The sequence below is a fragment of the Centroberyx gerrardi genome, chromosome 10 (genome assembly GCF_048128805.1).
Source record: "Centroberyx gerrardi isolate f3 chromosome 10, fCenGer3.hap1.cur.20231027, whole genome shotgun sequence".
NCBI lineage: Eukaryota > Metazoa > Chordata > Actinopteri > Beryciformes > Berycidae > Centroberyx > Centroberyx gerrardi.
This window is the reverse complement of record NC_136006.1, coordinates 23351045-23369276: the sequence shown is the minus strand read 5'-3', so window position 1 is coordinate 23369276 and position 18232 is coordinate 23351045. Positions and strand designations below refer to the sequence as shown.

The 18232-nt window shown below is 41.7% G+C and overlaps 1 protein-coding gene across 1 annotated transcript; it reads right to left on the bottom strand.

The window, feature by feature from the left end:
- Positions 1–543: 543 nt before the first annotated feature.
- Positions 544–17635, bottom strand: wdfy2 (WD repeat and FYVE domain containing 2). The gene is made up of 12 exons (XM_071922911.2): positions 17390–17635; positions 16488–16555; positions 14731–14804; positions 12937–12991; positions 11902–12052; positions 10444–10556; positions 7483–7609; positions 6737–6842; positions 3526–3627; positions 2007–2137; positions 1553–1661; positions 544–833 (listed from the first exon to the last, which is right to left on the bottom strand). The coding sequence occupies exons 1-12, from the start codon at positions 17524–17526 to the stop codon at positions 804–806; spliced, it is 1203 nt and encodes a 400-aa protein (XP_071779012.1). The 5' UTR covers positions 17527–17635; the 3' UTR covers positions 544–803.
- Between the last annotated feature and the right edge of the window lie 597 nt (positions 17636–18232).

Genomic DNA, 18232 nt, shown 5'->3' with positions numbered 1-18232 from the left:
TGCTTCTCAACCAACAGGCTAAGTCTTCCCCCTAGAGGCTGAAGTGAGGTAAAGCAGCCTAGAACAGAGACTCAACATTACAATGAGAAGTCAGGGGTTCAGATCCTTATTTGGTAAAATCCAGGGACCAACATGAACAGTATACTCAGCTCAGTGTCACATGGTTAAAGTACTGTTATGCCCACCCTGTCTCTGTCTGTTATTGATATTAGATTAAACATTTCCAATCGTAAATGTGTTGATTTCACTAGTCATTGGTTACTTCTTTTGTGCTTCCACAGAGAAAAACATACAAAACAATAAGTGAAAAAGACAATAGAAGATAATTTCCATGTCCTCTTGGATATGATTAAGAAACAAACGTTGGGGTAAGAGGGAGCTGTTGAACATAGTGCACCAAACGCTGGTGGAGTTGCTGCTCTGTGCCCCAGTTTCCAGTTTGAGATAGGCAAGGAATGCATGAAAATAAAGTAAATAAGGTGTGTTACCCGCCCTCCCACACACACACCACACACACACACACACACACACACACACGTCTCCATCCATGACCTTGTGTCTACGAAGGCCTATCCCATTCCCAGAGGCAGGCTCCAGTGGCCAGCAATGTCCACGCTGTGTGAATGTGCAACAGTCACCGGTTGTGTGAATGTTATTGGGAAAGTTTGTGAAATGACATGGATACTGGTGGTTATCCTCCTCCTGCTCCTCCTCCTCTTCAAGTATGACTGCCGCCGTGATGCGTAAGCTTTCAACAGATTGGTGAACAGAGCCTCCTGTTAATTCCTGGCCGACCACAGACCTCAGGACACCACGGGAGTCATGTCCCATAGCTGGAGACACACACAGAACACCATCGGTTTCATGTCAAAGAGAGACTTAAACTTAACTTAAATGTACTTGTAAACTGACTGTAAAAGAGACATTTCTGCTGACTCCTAAAGCTCAGGCAGAGTTGGCTAAACCTCATGATCTCTGTGTGGAAGAGCATGCAGAAAGACGTCAGATAGCGTTTGATTGATACCAACATTTTTAGACTGAAGTCGCCAATAGCCAACTGTGCCAATATTCAATGTCTTTACAATTGAATTTTAATGCCAAAAAATGACAATTATTCAGTGTTTCCCCCAGAATTGAATTCTTATCAGGGTGGAAATGCATCTGAACAGCATGTAAACCATCATGGGACACTAAAACTCTCCACTTCAAGCCATACTAATGAAATCCTTTTAGGGTTAGCAGCTCCTTAAGGCAGGGTGACCCACCACACCTATTCAATGGTAGGGGAAACTCAGGCATACATTAGTCCTTTAAATGAAGAACTTATCTGCAAAACACATAATTGAACAATTAAATGTATAAATAAAATAACATTTCATTGCAGGTTTTACAGACTGTTTTACGTAGCTGTGGTCAGTCCTGTAAGTAAAGATCAAATGGGAAATAACCAAGCATGGAACCCACTAAATGTTACTGTACGTGTTCGGATGACAATAAGCTTCTGACCAACTCCACTAAACACAGACAGACCCTCTATGTTCCCCAGTCAGACCTTGATAACCTTGTCGGTGCCAGAGGTGAGTAGACTTCCTGTGGTGGGCTCATAGTGCATGTAAACGATGCTGTGCTTGCTGTCATGGAAGGTGGCTGTGGGCGCTCGACTGGAAGCAACAAAGGGAAACACTGGTTACTTTACTGTGGTGCAAGTATTGAGGAATCGTGTCATTTTGGTCTGATAGTTACAAATGACTATTTTCAGTTCAAAGTAATAGTCTAGTCCAATCTCTTTTGTTGATATGTTGAATTGATCCACAATTCGTTTAGCTATGTCTTTCAGAATCAGAGTAATAATACACAGTGTAACATATCATCATTAAATCAACTAAAACTCCACATGCTTAGATTTCACCACAATTTTACTTACACTTCTCTAGTACATAATAGACAATGCATATCTCATTTAGGCAGGGTCAGTAGAACAATAATAGAGGTACATTTTTACTCACTCCTCATCAGTGATGGACTCGTGGCAGCTGTCACACACTCGCACCTCAAACTCAAAGCCCATGAGGGGGATGGTGGAGCGTTTGGACGAACATTTCCCACACACCGCCTGGCCACACTTCCTACAGTGGTGCTGTGGAGGAGAGGAGACCCTGAACATGTGCCCAGTCAGCAGTGCATTGCAACTTGTCTTTCCTTAGTACAAGCTGTTACTGCCATCTAGTGGATAGAAAACAGAACTGCAACCCTGAAAAAAGCCTGAGGCCCATAATGTGATAAAATTTACAGTTTAGGCATTAAGCTGACCTTCTCTTATCCAGTGTGAATTATGATGAGCATGTTTACATGCGCACAATGATGTGACTATTACCAACAGTCTGAGTAAGACAGTAGTGTGATTAAGCCATTCACATGATTCTAAAAATTGACACCTCCCCTAATAATCCGGTGATGTGGTTATTGTGAGTATTGACTTCTCTCTAACAGAACAACATGAGTTACATCACCAAGTACACATGCACAACTTATAAACAACTTATAAAAGCTGCAATGTGTCCCTCACAGGAGTAGTGTCACAACTTTATTGACTTTTTCAGAGCAAAGGTCAATAACATCCGCTCCCTGATCTCCAGCTCCTCGTCTCTGCCTCCTCCTAACATTGACTCTCTGCCTGGGAGCTCCCAGCCTCTCCTCTGTTTTGCCACCGTCACACAGAGAGATATTGAGGAAACCATCAGTAAGATGAAATCCTCCACATGTTCTCTGGACCCCCTTCTCCACTGTTCTGCTCAAAATTGCTGTCATCCGCCCCCTTCTCAAGAAGCCCACCCAGGACCCAGAAGCTCTAGCAAACTACAGGCCCATCTCAGATATCCGCTTTCTGTCCAAGGTGTTGGAACAAGTAGTTGCTGCCCAGCTCCAAGACTAGCTCAGATTAAACAACCTCTTTACCAGCATTACATGCAACCAACAGTAAGGAGTTTCAAGGGTCAGATCCATAGTGCCCCAACAATATTCTTGTTATCCTAGCACGTTCATGAAGGAAAGAAGCAATAGGAAAAGAAATAAGAAAGATAAGAGCTGAGGATGAGAAGTGATTTGGATTATCATTATGCATCACCGTTTAGTCATTATTTTGCTGTAATTAACTTATTTACAGAGTATTATTATTCTGTGTGTAGCTTGTGCAATTCACAAGAAGCGTAGATGTAATACCCTACTTGAAATGAGAAGCCACAGCTTACATCTGTCCCTGAGAGGGAGACAATAAAACAGCCACAGGATGTCTGCAGGCCATTAGTGTAGCAGAACTGAAAGCTTGTATACGCTTGTTGGAAAGCTGTTTAGAAGTGCAGTCAGGGTGCGGTGGAGCTGTATAAGAGATGTTGTTAGCCTGCCCCTGAATCTGCTTCGGCTGAGTGCCTGACATTAAACCTTTCACTTCAATTCCTGTGTCTGTCATTTAATTATCCACTATGGATGAAATTTTATCCTTGTGAAAGTAGGAACGGACTGCATTACCTGTCGTAAGCCAATCTTCTTACTGTCCCACATCTGTTTGAAGTTCCAGAAGAACGGCTGCTCACACTTCTGACAGGAGTCACTGTCCAGCCACTCTGGGGTCTGGGCAAAGTCACAGAATTCAAGGTTTGGTTTAATAAGATTTGGCCTCTGTCTGGCCACATTCCAAGGCAAAATGGACTTCTTTATACACGCATAAATTAATAAACTGACTGATAGCAAATATGCAAGTAACATTTTTTTGTAGTACATGTTGCTCATCAAATCATGACATACAATATTGGGCACAACTATAATCAGTAAGTAGTGAAGTGCAGGCAAAGGGAAAGAAAGAGACAAAAGAGATACACAAACAAAAAGAAAAGAAGTGGGATTCAATGAGAATGACAGATTGGTAAAAGCGATCTAATGTACAATGATGCAAAGTGATCATTTCTTGGTGAAATTGAAATTGCTGCCACCTCCCTCTAGCACTGTTTATTCTCTAATCTTTTATGCCACAGCTCTGGTGAATCAGCCATCTAACCGAACCAGTTAGCATCCTTCGCTGAGTAAGCGGCTGGATGGTGTATTGCTTGGGATAACAGCTATGACTGATTGCTTGGGGAGAGAACAGCGAGCTCCTGATCTTATTTTAAACCTTGCCTCGAGGAATGTCAGTTTCAAACAGAAAGCAGAGCAAACGATGGAACAGAGAAAATAAATTTGAGATGAATATTCGGGCAAAGTAATGGAGACCGCGACTTAAAAGAATGACACCGAGGCAGAATGAGAGTGACTTCGGGTTAATGGAGAAGCAATCAAGTCCTAACGGTCTGGAGACCGGCAGAGCACAGGGGGAGGAGAGAGAGTGCAGTGCTCTCTAAATTAAAGCTAGGCTGTGTGTGTGTGTGTGTGTGTGAGAGAGCGTGAGTGAGAGCGAATCAAAAGGACATTCTGCTAATCTGGTGACCTTTTATGGATCTCTTGAGAGAGATTAATCCGCAGTAGGAGGGAGAACAAACATAAGCACACAATCAATTTTGAACCTGTGTCACTGTCATTTTTATTTGAAACTATATCCCACATGAAATCAACCACGTGCAGCCTTGATATTATCCCCACCAAATTTCTTAAAGAGGTTATTGACACAGTTGGGCCCAGTATTTTATCAATTATTAATAGCTTGTTGGAGAAAGGTATTTTTCCTTCTGTTTTTAAACATGCTGTGGTCCAAACTCTTTTAAAGAAACCTAACCTTGATCCCTCTGTTCTTAACAATTTTAGGCCCATTTCTAAACTTCCATTTTTATCAAAGGTTTTAGAGAAAGTGGTATCAACCCAGCTTTTAGCTTTTATGTGTCATAATAACATCTTTGAGAAATTTCAGTCTGGTTCTAGAGCTTTACATAGTACAGAAAATGCCCTCCTCAAGGTAACCAATGACCTCCTTTTAGCAGCTGACAGGGGGGAAAGTGCAATTTTAATTATTTTAGACCTAAGTGCAGCCTTTGACACTGTAGATCACGCCATTTTAATTGACCGTCTTAACACCTGGGTTGGCATCAAGGACACTGCACTTGGTTGGTTTTATTCCTACCTTTTAGAAAGAACCTTCGCGGTCACCATAGGTAACTACTCATCTTCTACAACTCACATTACCTGTGGTGTACCGCAAGGTTCTATTTTAGGTCCAATTTTATTCTCAATCTATATGCTGCCACTTGGCCAAATTATCCAAAGACACAATGTCTCTTTTCATTGCTACGCAGACGACACACAGATATACCTTCCTCTGAGACCTGGTGACCCAAACAGCCTAGCTGCTGTTGTAGATTGCTTCAATGACATCAACTGTTGGATGGCACAGAATTTTCTTCAGCTCAATAACTCAAAATCAGAAATCATATTGTTCAGTCCCCCAAATTCTATCAGTCATATTGAGAGTGGCCTTGGTCCTCTGTCCGCAAATGTGAAGCCCGTTGCCAGAAACTTGGGAGTACTACTTGACTCTGACCTAAACTTCGAACCACAAATTTAAAAAATTGTCCAGTCCTGCTTCCTTCAACTGAGAACCATCTCCAGAATCAAACCAATACTATCACACAGCGACCTGGAAAAAGTAATCCACGCCCTAATCTTCTCACGACACGACTACTGTAACTCCCTCCTTTCTGGCATCAACCAAAAATCACTCTCTCGCCTCCAACTAGTTCAGAACGCAGCAGCTAGGCTTCTTGCTGGTTCTAACAGACGACATCACATCACCCCAATCCTGGCTTCTCTCCATTGGCTCCCTGTTCGTTTTAGAATTGATTTTAAGATTTTACTGATCACTTTTAAAGCACGTTTGGGTCTGGCTCCAAGCTACATAACAGATATGTTGACCCCATACGAGCCGGTGCGCAGCCTTAGATCCTCAGGCGGGGCCCTTCTGGCTGTTCCAAAGTCAAGACTTAAAACTAAAGGTGACCGTGCCTTTTCCATCAGGGCCCCTCGGCTTTGGAACGACTTGCCTGAGGAGATAAGGCTAGCAGAATCAGTGACTTCTTTTAAATCACTTCTTAAAACCCATTTTTCTAGACTTGCTTTTATGTGATGTCGTCTTTTTATTGTCTCTTTATCGGCTTTTTATCGTCTTTCTATTGTCTTTTTATGTCTTTTATCTTTCATCTTAACTATCTTAATTTTATCTTACTTTTATTCTATTATTTTATTTATTTTGGTTTTCATCCTACGATTATACGACTATTTACTTGAATGTTTGCTCTTTTCCACCTCTGTCCTCCTATGAATTTAATCCCTGTTTATTATTGTTGTATTGCCTTTTACATAATTTGAGTATTCTGCTTTTATTTTGTCTGTCAAAGCACTTTGTAAACTCTGTTTTTAAAGGTGCTATATAAATAAAGTTATTATTATTATTATTATTATTATTATTATTATTATTAATAATAATAATAATAAGCTTTTCCAACAGTGTCCTCTATATTATGTGCACATATACAAACAGGCATGAATACACAGATGGCACACATGAAACACATAATGTATACAATATTTTTCAGGTAGCTCAGCATCACTGTGTCTTCTTTCCATGTCATACTACGTGTCACAGCGCATGCAAGCTGTTAGTGAGTATGTGTGTATGTGTGTGTGTGTGTGTGTGTGTGTATGTGTGTGTGTCCTCTCCAACCCCCTCCATTAGTCTGCTGCTTCGCCCCCCTCTCACCTCTTGTCGTGTCACATCCATGTTCCAGATGACAATGCCTCCGTCTGAGCTGCAGGAGATAAGCTGACGAGTGTGCGAGGCGTAACACAAGCCCTGGACCTTTTCACTGTAAGGAGAGCGTGCGCACACACATGCATACACACACACACACACACACACACACACAGGCATAGGACAAGCAGAGGATGAATTACTTGGGAATACTGTTTGCATAGCTGACTGACTGATATTACCATACTTTTGGGAGTCGGCCCAGGCAAAAATGGAGCAATCTGATTGGCATGCAGTATGGTGATCTCTTGATGATTTTTTATCTCTGCCAAAAGGTATGTCTGACTTTGACTGGAGTGTGTCAAGTCATTTGTTTAAAAGGTAAGATCCAAGGGCTAGACCTTCCAATAGGGACCACGATGTTCAGAACTATTGCCATTGGTATTTAAGTCCATGCTGCAGGTGAACAAGGTTGGGTGGGGTAAATAATTGTCATTGAATACTCATATTTCAAAATGTACTGACTCTGCTTTCAGTAGCCATTCATAACACTGGATTTATTACTGTGGAAAAGAAAATTGTGACTGGATACCTTCAAATGGGTCACTGAAATTGAATGGGGTTTAGATTGGTAACAGCGAAGCAGTGAATGTCATTGTCACTGACAGTAAATATGATGCATGTGTGTGTGTGAGAGAGACAGAGAGAGAGAGAGAGAGAGAAAGAGAGAGAGTGCGTCTGTGTGTGAGTCTTACTTGTGTCCCTGCAGCTCAATGGCGGTGCCTTTGCGCCCTCCGATGTCCCACATGATGATGGAATGGTCTGAGCTGCCAGAGAACAGCACCCTCTGGACCGGGTCCCAACACAGCGCCGTCACATTACCTGGGGCATGGGAGAACAAGCACACACACACACACACACACACACACACACACACACACAGAAATACATGAATAACGGAGCAGACAAACAGATAAGCATGCAGGCACACTCTCGCGCACACAGTTCATAAATAGGACAGAAACAAATGAGCACTGTGAGACCTAATTAAGTTTATCCTCATTTTGTAAACAAGATGGCCTGTATGAAAGACCAGTATGATCTCTTAATGAATACAGATTCTAGCGAGAGCGTTGTGTTAGCGCTGCTTGACCTGAACGCAGCCTTCGACACAACCGATCATGCTATTCTCATTTATATATTTAGGAATTGGGTTGGTATCTCTGGGGCTGCGCTGCACTCATTCTCTTTTTCACTGTCAAACGAAACATTTTTACTTTAGTAATTATGTTTCTTCTCTCTGTCTCTTACCCCATCTAAATATTATTTGCTGGCATCTCTTGTCACTGCTCTTCTGATGATATTCTGGTAGGGACGTGTCCCTACCAATATCAAGCGACTCTGAAATGTCCCTAGCAATTATTTTGATTGACAATAAAAGTTGTTTTGTCCGTCAGTGTCTAGTCAATGTTAACAGATAGCGTTCTCTACTACGAGTCCCGCTGCATTGGTGTAGTGCATTGGTGTCCCGTGTCGGCATAGCAACGGACGCTGTAACGAAACTTTAGTATAACAGCTGTTTTAGAATGTTATTGCGTCACCCAGATAAAAATTGGCGTGACACCGCCTCCCTAACCCCCCAAAAAAAATCGCTGATTGGCTTTGCCATTTCTTGCTAACGTATGAAATGCTGTGGGCTGTGTACAAGAAGAGCCAAAACTCCGCCTACCGGCGAGCATGCGAGTGAAGACTCCATCCTATTTTATATTAGTAACAGTTGTGTTTAGCCATTAAAGTTAGTTTATTTAAGTACCGTGTCGCGTGCGTCTGTGACGGGTGACGACCGTAAGTAGCCTACATGTCACAAGTGAGACTGAACAATGCTGCTGTGTGCCACACTGGACAACACTGATGTAAAACAAATATGCCAACAGTTCATTTCTGTTAATGACAGGCGTAGGCATGTGTTTGGCTCCTTCAAATAAGAGCAAGGCAGTGGACACTCAGCTGTTTGTATGTAGGGTTTGGATGTAGTTTACAATATCTTATCATTATTATTATTATTATTATTATTATTATTATTATTATTATTATTATTATTATTTTAAATGTAAATACAGATCGTTGGTTTGAATAGGCAACAGTACTACAGTACCTGCCTTAAAACAAAATGTGCTCTTCAAAGTCCCATTCAGCTGGCAAATTTGAGTAAAGGATTCATTAATGTGCTACACCCCTGTGTCTGTGTGTCTGTTAATGAGTGTATTGGCTACCATAACTATCTAGATCAGTGGTTCTCAACGTGGGGTCCGGGGACCACCAGCGGTCCTTGAGGGGGTTCCAGGGGGTCCCCAGCAAATTGATGAATTGTTAAACTTCAGCATTATTTAATTTACAAATAGTTAACACAATTACAGAATGTAGAAGAATGACTGTTTTGATCATAGTTTCACTGTTATCTCTCTACCTACAATACAGACAGTCATGGGATTCTGGATCAAAATCATATTTAACAATAAAAGTATTCTCAGATTTGGGGCCGAGAGACAAAATCTCATCAAATGGGGGTCCATGGCTCTAATGTGGACTAAACTAGGGGTCCTCGATATGAAAAAGGTTGAGAATCACTGATCTAGATGATATGAAATGGCGGTCAGAAGTCTATCATAAATGCAAAACGCCTCAGCTTCCAGTGGGGGTTACATCCCCTCCGGACCTCCCCCATTTGTGTCCCTACCAATGTCAAAATCAAACCTACGCCCTTGTCCAGAATACATGTCTGAACAAACTGAGCTGTCTGTCAGTCCTTTCATTCTGTACATCAAGCCTGTATCTCAAAATCTTTGATTCATGTTTCAACCATGAGTAGCATACTAATAACACGATTCATGATTTTACCAAGGTAGATTGCCAAGATTAGATTGGTCTACTCCTTTAACGACACTGACAGACTCATACATGCATTTATATAATCTCCTCTTGGCTGGTGAAATGCCCAGTTCTCCTGTTTCAATCAACAAGCAGCAGCACAGCTCTAATTCTGCTGCCAGGTTATTGAAGAAAACTAAATGCACATTACAAGCTCATACTAGACCTGCCTCAGCTTCTCCGCACTGGTTGCCTGTTAGTTTTAGAATTGATTTGTCTTAACTTGAAGCACATTTTTAGGCTTTGAACTAAATTATTTTCACTTACTTCTACTGTATTTGCCTGCTTGAAATTCATGTCTGGCATTTCTATTGCTTTTCTTATCGGACTCTGCAACACGGTTTTGAAAAGTGAAGTTTATTATTATTATGAAAATTATCATAAAATGTCTCTGTGATTCACAGTCAGCGACAGCATCTCTCTCTCTCTCTCCCTTTCATATTTGCAAAAGCAGCATGTGAGGGAATGAAGACCTGCTCATTTTCACAAACTAATATTTGCATGAGTCATGAGCGTTTTATAGCAGGATGCCAAAATCTTCTAGGCAAAGAAATGTGGCTCCAAGACACCTTCAGTAACCAATTATTTGTTTTTGTCTAGACAAGATCTGAACAAATACTGTCTCATCATCACTGGTAGCCTAAGAGAAAATTCATGCCGGTTTCATTTCACATTATTATTGATCATATAGGCTTAGGCTACAAGACTTGACAGCATTCTAGGTGTGTGTGTGTGTGTGTGTGTGTGTGTGTGTGTGTGTGTGTGTGTGTGTGTATGTGTGTGTATACCAGTGTGTCCCTTGAAGGTGGTGACCAGGCTACAGCTGTCCTGCTCCAGCTTCAGGATGGTCACCTGACCAGACTGGTCTCCTACAAAGACATGTCTGGTCTCCACGTCAAACCTGGGAGAAGATTAAGGTTAAGGAAGAGGAAACTGAAACAAGCTGTTGCCTCCGGTCTTATCCGTCTTTGTTTACAACGCCTCTCAGTATATCAACTGTAATAGGACTACACAAACACAGACAGAACAAGACACTTTCCATTCTAATCACTATCTAAGAAATCATTTTAAACAATATGAGTGTACTGTGTTTCGTGCTGCATTGCCAAATCTGGCATCAAAATGGTTTGGATGTGTGGAATAGAATAACTGTCTCCCTTTCCTCAGAGCAAAACATCCTGTGTCAGATTTCAGTTCAGCCCTCTGCAGCAGCAAAATGATTACAGAGTGTCAGTGACTTGCCTCTCAGGCCTTTCAATGGCCTTTCAGAAGGCCCCATCCCACACAGTCTTCCTCTGACCTGCTTAAATCACTACAGGCCAAAATCATTAGAGCACTGTCCACTCTGCAGAATGGAGGAAAGGAGAAACAAATGAACGTGCAAGAAATAACCTAATTATCCCATCTAATCTAATTCTTCCTGTCTTAAAATGAACCACAACACAAATGTAATTACTCGTTAACTCCATGTTGTGGTTGTTAGAGCAAGAATAAACAATTTTCCAATTGTTTCCCCTCACTGAAAAACTTGAAATGATATGTGCCTTTACCAGATTCGGTGTGGTTAGGTCAAATGTGGCCACTCAAAGTCATAAAGTCAGGACGGTCAAAGAGGGCTATCATTATCACATGAAATGTTGCCAAAGAAAATCCCATATAAAAAACTGTAACCATCACCGCTCAGCCTCCCTCTATTTCTCCCATTCATTTTCTTGCCATGCTAACTAAAAGTGTAATTTGTAGGACACTAGCATAGTTCGGCTCGCAGGATACCAGCAGTCTCATAACCTCATAGCAGGCTCATTGGTATGGACCAGTGCCGTTGCTGAGCGCTCTCACAGCCTTTCATCTGGCCATTACAGAAACCTACCCCAACGGTTTCCTTGACAACAGCATGACTGATGCCTATTGTTAGCCCTTCCCAATAATACAAACTAACTGGAAGCTAATCTCACTTGCACTGTGTCTTAAGTGGCTGTGCTGGAAGAAGCCGAGGCCTAAAGATAGATTCTGTTGTCATAATAAAAAGGCAGAGATCTGTCCGGGTCCGAAACACCAAAAATGGCTCGTCAGTTAGCACTTGCTTCCTTCGCTTCCACTCCATTTAGCGAGGAGCTTAGCTGGCAAGTTCATTGAGCACAGTCTAGAACTGAGCTAAGCATCCTACAAGTCCAGATCACAGTGTGACAGAGGTCTGAGATGCCGGCCCTGCCGCTCAGACTGGCCGGTTAGTCGGTGGAGGATACTGTAGTCCGGAGACCCAGGCGGCGGTGCGATAGGTCCCTAGCTGCTGACCGCTCTCTGAGCAGTGCCAGGTGAAGTTCTTGTCCTGGCCTGTGCTCAGAACCCACTCCATCTCCAACACAAACAGCACCACTGTCACTTTGCCCTGGTGGGCTGCAGGCAGACATGGACAAACACAAACAGAGCATGTTAGATGCAGAATCGCTATAACAAACGTAGAGGAATTAATCTTGGGTGACATTGGTGCAGAGACATTTTGGCAACTCACAGAGTATCAAAGTACACACTGATACACATGATACAAGGACACACGTGGTGCAGATCCTCACATAGAGTGCAAAAGGGAAGTGCAACACATATGACGGACAGCAGACTATAAATATTACTCTGCATTCACTCAAGAATCAATTTTCCTATGGTTATTCATACAATGTGTCATGTTAAAGCTGTAGAGGGGAAGCATAGGGAGTGACCAGTAGCACACTGGTCCAGTGTGTTATGAGGAAGTTACACTCGATAGAAAGAGATGCATCAAATAAATTATGAACACGGGAGAACAAGCATTCCTGAGGCTGCAGAGTCCGCAAAGCCTTAAGTACACAGCGCAGTGCAGAGTTTATTAGTATTGAAGAACTGTCCTAAAACTGCTTGGGTAATAATAAATAGCATGATATTAAATAGGGACAGTAGTAAGGTCCAGAGATTTCAGAGATTTACAGGGGGTGAGACTTTGGAGGGAATTTTATGTAGGGTTTATATATTTTAAAGTTACATTTTCTTGCAAAAACAGACTGTGACATTATACACCATGGTGCTACATTGTGGTATGGAAAACATGCAAATCAGTGACATGGTGGCTGTTGTCACGTGCGACAAAGACAACAAGTTTTGAGGCAAACCAGCTACGGTACGCTTTTGGTTCTCCTCCAGCCATTTTGAACATTGGCTGACACATACACACGAGATTACACATTGGGACACACACACACACACACACACACACACACACACACACATACACACACTTCCTGTCTCACCCTGGTAGGTGCTTGCCGGGGTCATCTTGTTGTAGTCTTCTGACAGGATGAACTCCTGAAAGACAGGAAGTGGAGAAACATGACACTCACTCAACACCAAGATTTCCAAATACACTAGAACCTCAGATTCCTGAAGTGAGCTTTCTACTGAATGGGCAACATATGCTGATGTAGATATGTGTTCTGTCACTGTGTTTGATTTTGGAATTTACATAGTAATACATCAAAGTGTTAAAAATACTTAACTTTAACATATCTATCCAGTATTTCAAATGAAACATGCAGAACTTCAAAACAGTTTTGTCCAGAAATTGAATACATTCTACTGCAAATGTCATTCTCCAAAACAACCTTAATACTATATACAAAATTCATACTGTGGTTTTATTAGCATTAGTTTTGTTCATGAGTATGTAACACTGCATGTAATATGCAATGTAAAAGTTTTCAATATCACCATATTCTGATTATAAAATAACCAAAATTGCCTGGAAAAAAGTAATTTTATTTGGGTGTATCCTCCATCGTAAGCTATAGTTTTTAATCCTTAAGAAAGATGAATACTTTTCACCTATTTAGATCTAGAGACCAAGAGAGAACGCATGACACCAGTCACTCTCCAGCCTCATGTATAGACGGCATATCTTTTCATGTTGAGCCCCATACGAGCTAATCAGGAAATCATGTGGAAGATTAGCTGAGAGACCCGACCCGTTTCCTCAAACGCATCGATTGGTGCTGAGTATCTGGAGGTCAGACTGAAAGACACTAGAGAGGAGAGCAGCTCTCCAGAGAGCTCATGAAATATGAGAGCATGACCGAACCGGCCCTGACTGACGCTGCTCTGTGTGTGTGTGTGTGTGTGTGTGTGTGTGTGTTGCGGTTTGAAGGTATTTGCTTCGCAGGCAGGCCAAATGTAAATGACTGGAGATACAACCTGCAGGCCTATGCATCGGCTAGTGGACTGAGTGCATAGAAGAAGAGCAGCTCTTGGGTTAATGTTGTGCTTCCCCCTGAGGCTAGTGCCACCTGTATTAAAAATGTAGGCACTTGTAGTACTTTAGATTTCTCTGGGTTTAAGTGCCTGGCAAATGTTTTGTTATGCTACTGCCTGACTTGAAATAACTGGCTTGGCAAAGGACCTGCTGTTGGGCCTACTTGTTCTAAAACAAATAACTCCAATACCGAAATGTTCAAACAAAACCACAAACACTGGAGTGCATTAAACTACTCAATATTTGAATAGACTGGGTTGTGTCAGACTCTCCTGTCACAGAATGGGACTGTATACGACAAAAAATGACAATATTAAAATATACAATAAGCACTCTTAAGTTCTCTGATATGTGAGGGGTAATTTTGAAAATGAAAGCACAATACAGCCCATAATATAGCAGAACAGAAAAACTGTGTTTCAGAGTTCAGAGGTTGTCTGCAGTCACACTGAGCTGACAACAGCCCCATTCCAGTCTCTTAAATACACCCACCAGAACACATTCCTTCTCCACGCACTGGAGAGCAGTCGTTTTTACCTAAATGCTGACAATTTGAGGTGCATTCCATTTGAATTGCAAAAAAAAAAAGAGGAAAATGGATATCCCTTGTCTCCCTCCTAAGATCATCCTGTCAACAGGCCAACAAAAATACGACCTCTTGGAATGGCATGTATCCCACAGGTCGGCGCTACTGAAACAGCATGAAAACAGCACCGTCCTGGGGCTGACTGAGTGAAGAGAGGAAAGACAGGCGAGAGTTTTGTGTTTGGAGGGGAAGTCGGTTGGTGGTTGAACTTACAGACACAACTCCAGTGTCCATGCCCACTGACAGCCTCCTGGTCTCTGGGTTAAAGGACATGCAGGAGCACGAGGCTGCAGAGACAAGGAAACATAACTGTTAAACTCTGTGTGTGTGTGTGTGTGTGTGTGTGTGTGTGTGTGTATATGTGTGTGTGTGTGTGTGTGTGTGTGTACCATTTTCAAACAAGGTCGCCTGACTTTTGAGTGGACTTTCAAGTCCCCTGTGCTATTATTTCTATGTATTTTTTTATTGTTATTATGATAATATTACTGTTACTTCATCTTGCTCCATCTGTTCTGTTGAACAGAGCCTTAATGGAGCCAGCACAAAAACAAAAACTTCAAATTTGACCATTTTCATGCCAGAAAATGCCAGAAAATTACAAGTATTCAGTTTTTCCCACAGAATCATATTCTTGCCAAGCTTCTGAAACAGCATTTAGACCATGGCACACTAAAAAATCTCCATTGAAACCCAGACCAATAATAACAACAACAACAAAATAACTAATATTGATGGATTTAGATTGTTGAATTTATTAAATGTGGCAAGTTATAGATCTATAGTTGGTGACTGTTAAACCTTCTTTCTGCTGTAGGCTCTAGGTTGATTTAATGGGAGGAAAATAAACCAAAAATGACTTTAGATATTTCTGCTCATTATGAGTGTTGAAGTATTTTGGATAAAAATGCACTGTAGCAATTTCCTGGCTGAGCTGGCTAGTTTTAGAAGATGAAAAATAACTGCAATAAATGTGGGAACAAAGTCCTTACAATTTAACCCCACCTAAGAACAACACAAATATGAAAAACTCAGTGAATATGCTGGAGCATCTCAGAGATGCACAGCTGTCCAAATGCGTGTAAAACATACTCCATCTTGGCAGACTGACTAGATCAACAAGTGAGAACTAGCTTAGTAGTGCTTAGGCCTATACATGATTTTAGTCTTAGAGGGGCTGAATCTTGTCCATGACATCCACATTGCTCTGATTGGTCAGTTTACAACCAATCGTGATGCTGGACAACTTTGCCGGCAAAAAAGGACGACTTACACCAAACCCAACACACAGAAGCACATCACTATAAGTAGTGGCTCTTAAAAACTACATTCATCATTAATTCCTTCTCTCTCTCTCTGTGTTTCATATTTTTGTTAGTCATGAAAGCAGTGACTACAGTTTGCTTCCCCGCCCCACACACTCTTTTTTTTTTTATTTCAGTCTACATATCTAGCTTCAATACTCTAGCTTTAACTACAGCGATCTTGCTGACGGCAGTGTGAGATTTCCTTCTATTGCACAACTGGAAGGAAAAAAATACGAGAGAGAAGATGACATCGACTACAGTATTCGGTGGAAAATGAAACTGTTTGATGGCGGATTTCTAAGAAACCAGATAGGACCTGCACCTATCTATTAAACCGCATGCACTCTTGGCAAGCTAATCTAATATTTGCAGGTATTCAATCTGAAAGTAGGCATAAAAGATTCATTAGGTACTCATACATATTCATGACATATTTGGCTACGCTGAAAAATAGCCTAGGCGATCATTTATCCTATTAAAAATTGCCCAGATGCTTTATGGACAGATATTAGCCTGCTCTGAAAACAAAGGCAGTGGAATTGAAACAATATTGATGGCAGGTTTAATGGCAGAAAGCTTGGCTATATCGAAACCTATGACTGTGTTCGGGGAATATAAATTGGTATTTGTTAAAAGTACACAAAAAAGGTAAGCCATCTGACTTACTTGGCATTGTGTGGTAGACACTGGGCCAGTACTGGCCACTGTCCCTCTTCAGCCATACCCGAATTGTCCTGCAGAGGAAGGTGAGAACACAATGGGTTAGCCTGCATGTCATTACAGGCATTATATACAACCTTTGCACATACAGACACTCACACCCACCCTCAAGCATTCACACATGTACACAGGCTAGATAAACACACACACTCTTAGCAACCAAAGAAAACGCACGCACTAGGCAAGAGTACACACACTCCAGGCAGGTAAAGAACTGGGAGATGGAGGGAAGAAATAGCACAACACATACCTGCAGTCTTCCCTAAAGCAACCCAATAAGGATTAGAGTCTGTGCAGGTAGTAATAGGCCAAAGTCATATTTTACTAACAGCCTTATGCCATATGGCAGAACACATTGTCCAAAATTGTGTGCACCTGTACTAGAAAGCGTCATCTTATTTACCTATGGGATGGGGGTCATTCAAAAAAAAAAAAAGTATTAATGTAAAACCATTAAAGCTGGTAGACAAAATAAATAATACACTTTATTATTTATTATTTACATTGTATAGTATACTTAGTACACTACAGTTCTATGCACACGAATGACTAAGCTATATCAGCTGACTTTGGCCAGGCAGCTTTATGCAAATGTTTATGGGGGATATTTTCTTTTACAACCATTGAGTTATTCTACATAGAAAGGGCTTTGAAATAATCAAGCCAGACGGGAGCCTAAGTTCAACAGCACGATCAATGACCGAATTGGGGGAGAGGGGACATGCTGGGGAGGGGGGGCAAAGGCAATATTGCATGTAGTAAACGTAGGCACTTAACGGATAGATTTGTAGATATAGATTATTTGCGGTCTGTGACACGCTACAGTCGCAGTACTGCACACAGCTTACCTGTCTTCAGAGACGCTGATAACGCCGTCTTCCTTGGGAATGATCACCGCCGCGCTCACAACATCTTGGAAAGCCTCGATTTTGCTCAGCAGGACGGGCTTCCGAGTCTGCGGTTTGGGCTGGATTTCGGCCGCCATGGGTTGATGCACAAACCTCCTTCTCCAGTTTTGGCTCTTGGAAACATAACACCCTAGTCCGACAGCAGAGCTACGGCTAGGAGGTACTAGCTAGCAGGCACTTGGCAGGCAGGCGGTACACGATGTTGTGACAGGCGGCCAGAGATGCTGCCAGTCAGCTGACAGGACACTCATCTACAGACCGCTGTCAAGCCAGACACAAAGACACGAGACACGTGTTCCGGTTAAGACTTTCACAATAAAACTCTTACGGTGTGTGGCAACGTTTTGCGATGAATACAAAGTACCAACGTGAAAATGAAGAATGTATTTAAGGAGAAAGTTGGATATCAAGTGATAATATGAAATTATAGGATAATATGGAAATATGAAAACGATTATATGAAAACACTCCCGGAACCTCGTGCGCTAGCACCGAGACTGACGTGAGAGTACTTGACAACGAAACATACTTCCGGTCAAATTGTATTCAGACTTCACAATAAAAGTCAAATCGTTAACGCCTTGATATACTGTAAGATACAAGATAAGATAAGATAAGATAAGATAAGATAAGATAAGATAAGATAAGATAATAGCGCATATGGGCGCTACTATTGAAATACACACAACCAGCAATTTCAACACTGGAACATATTTAGTAGAAATGTATGAATGAAAGTATGAAAAAAGTATGAATCACAGCAGTAAGAAGGTGTGTAAGTAG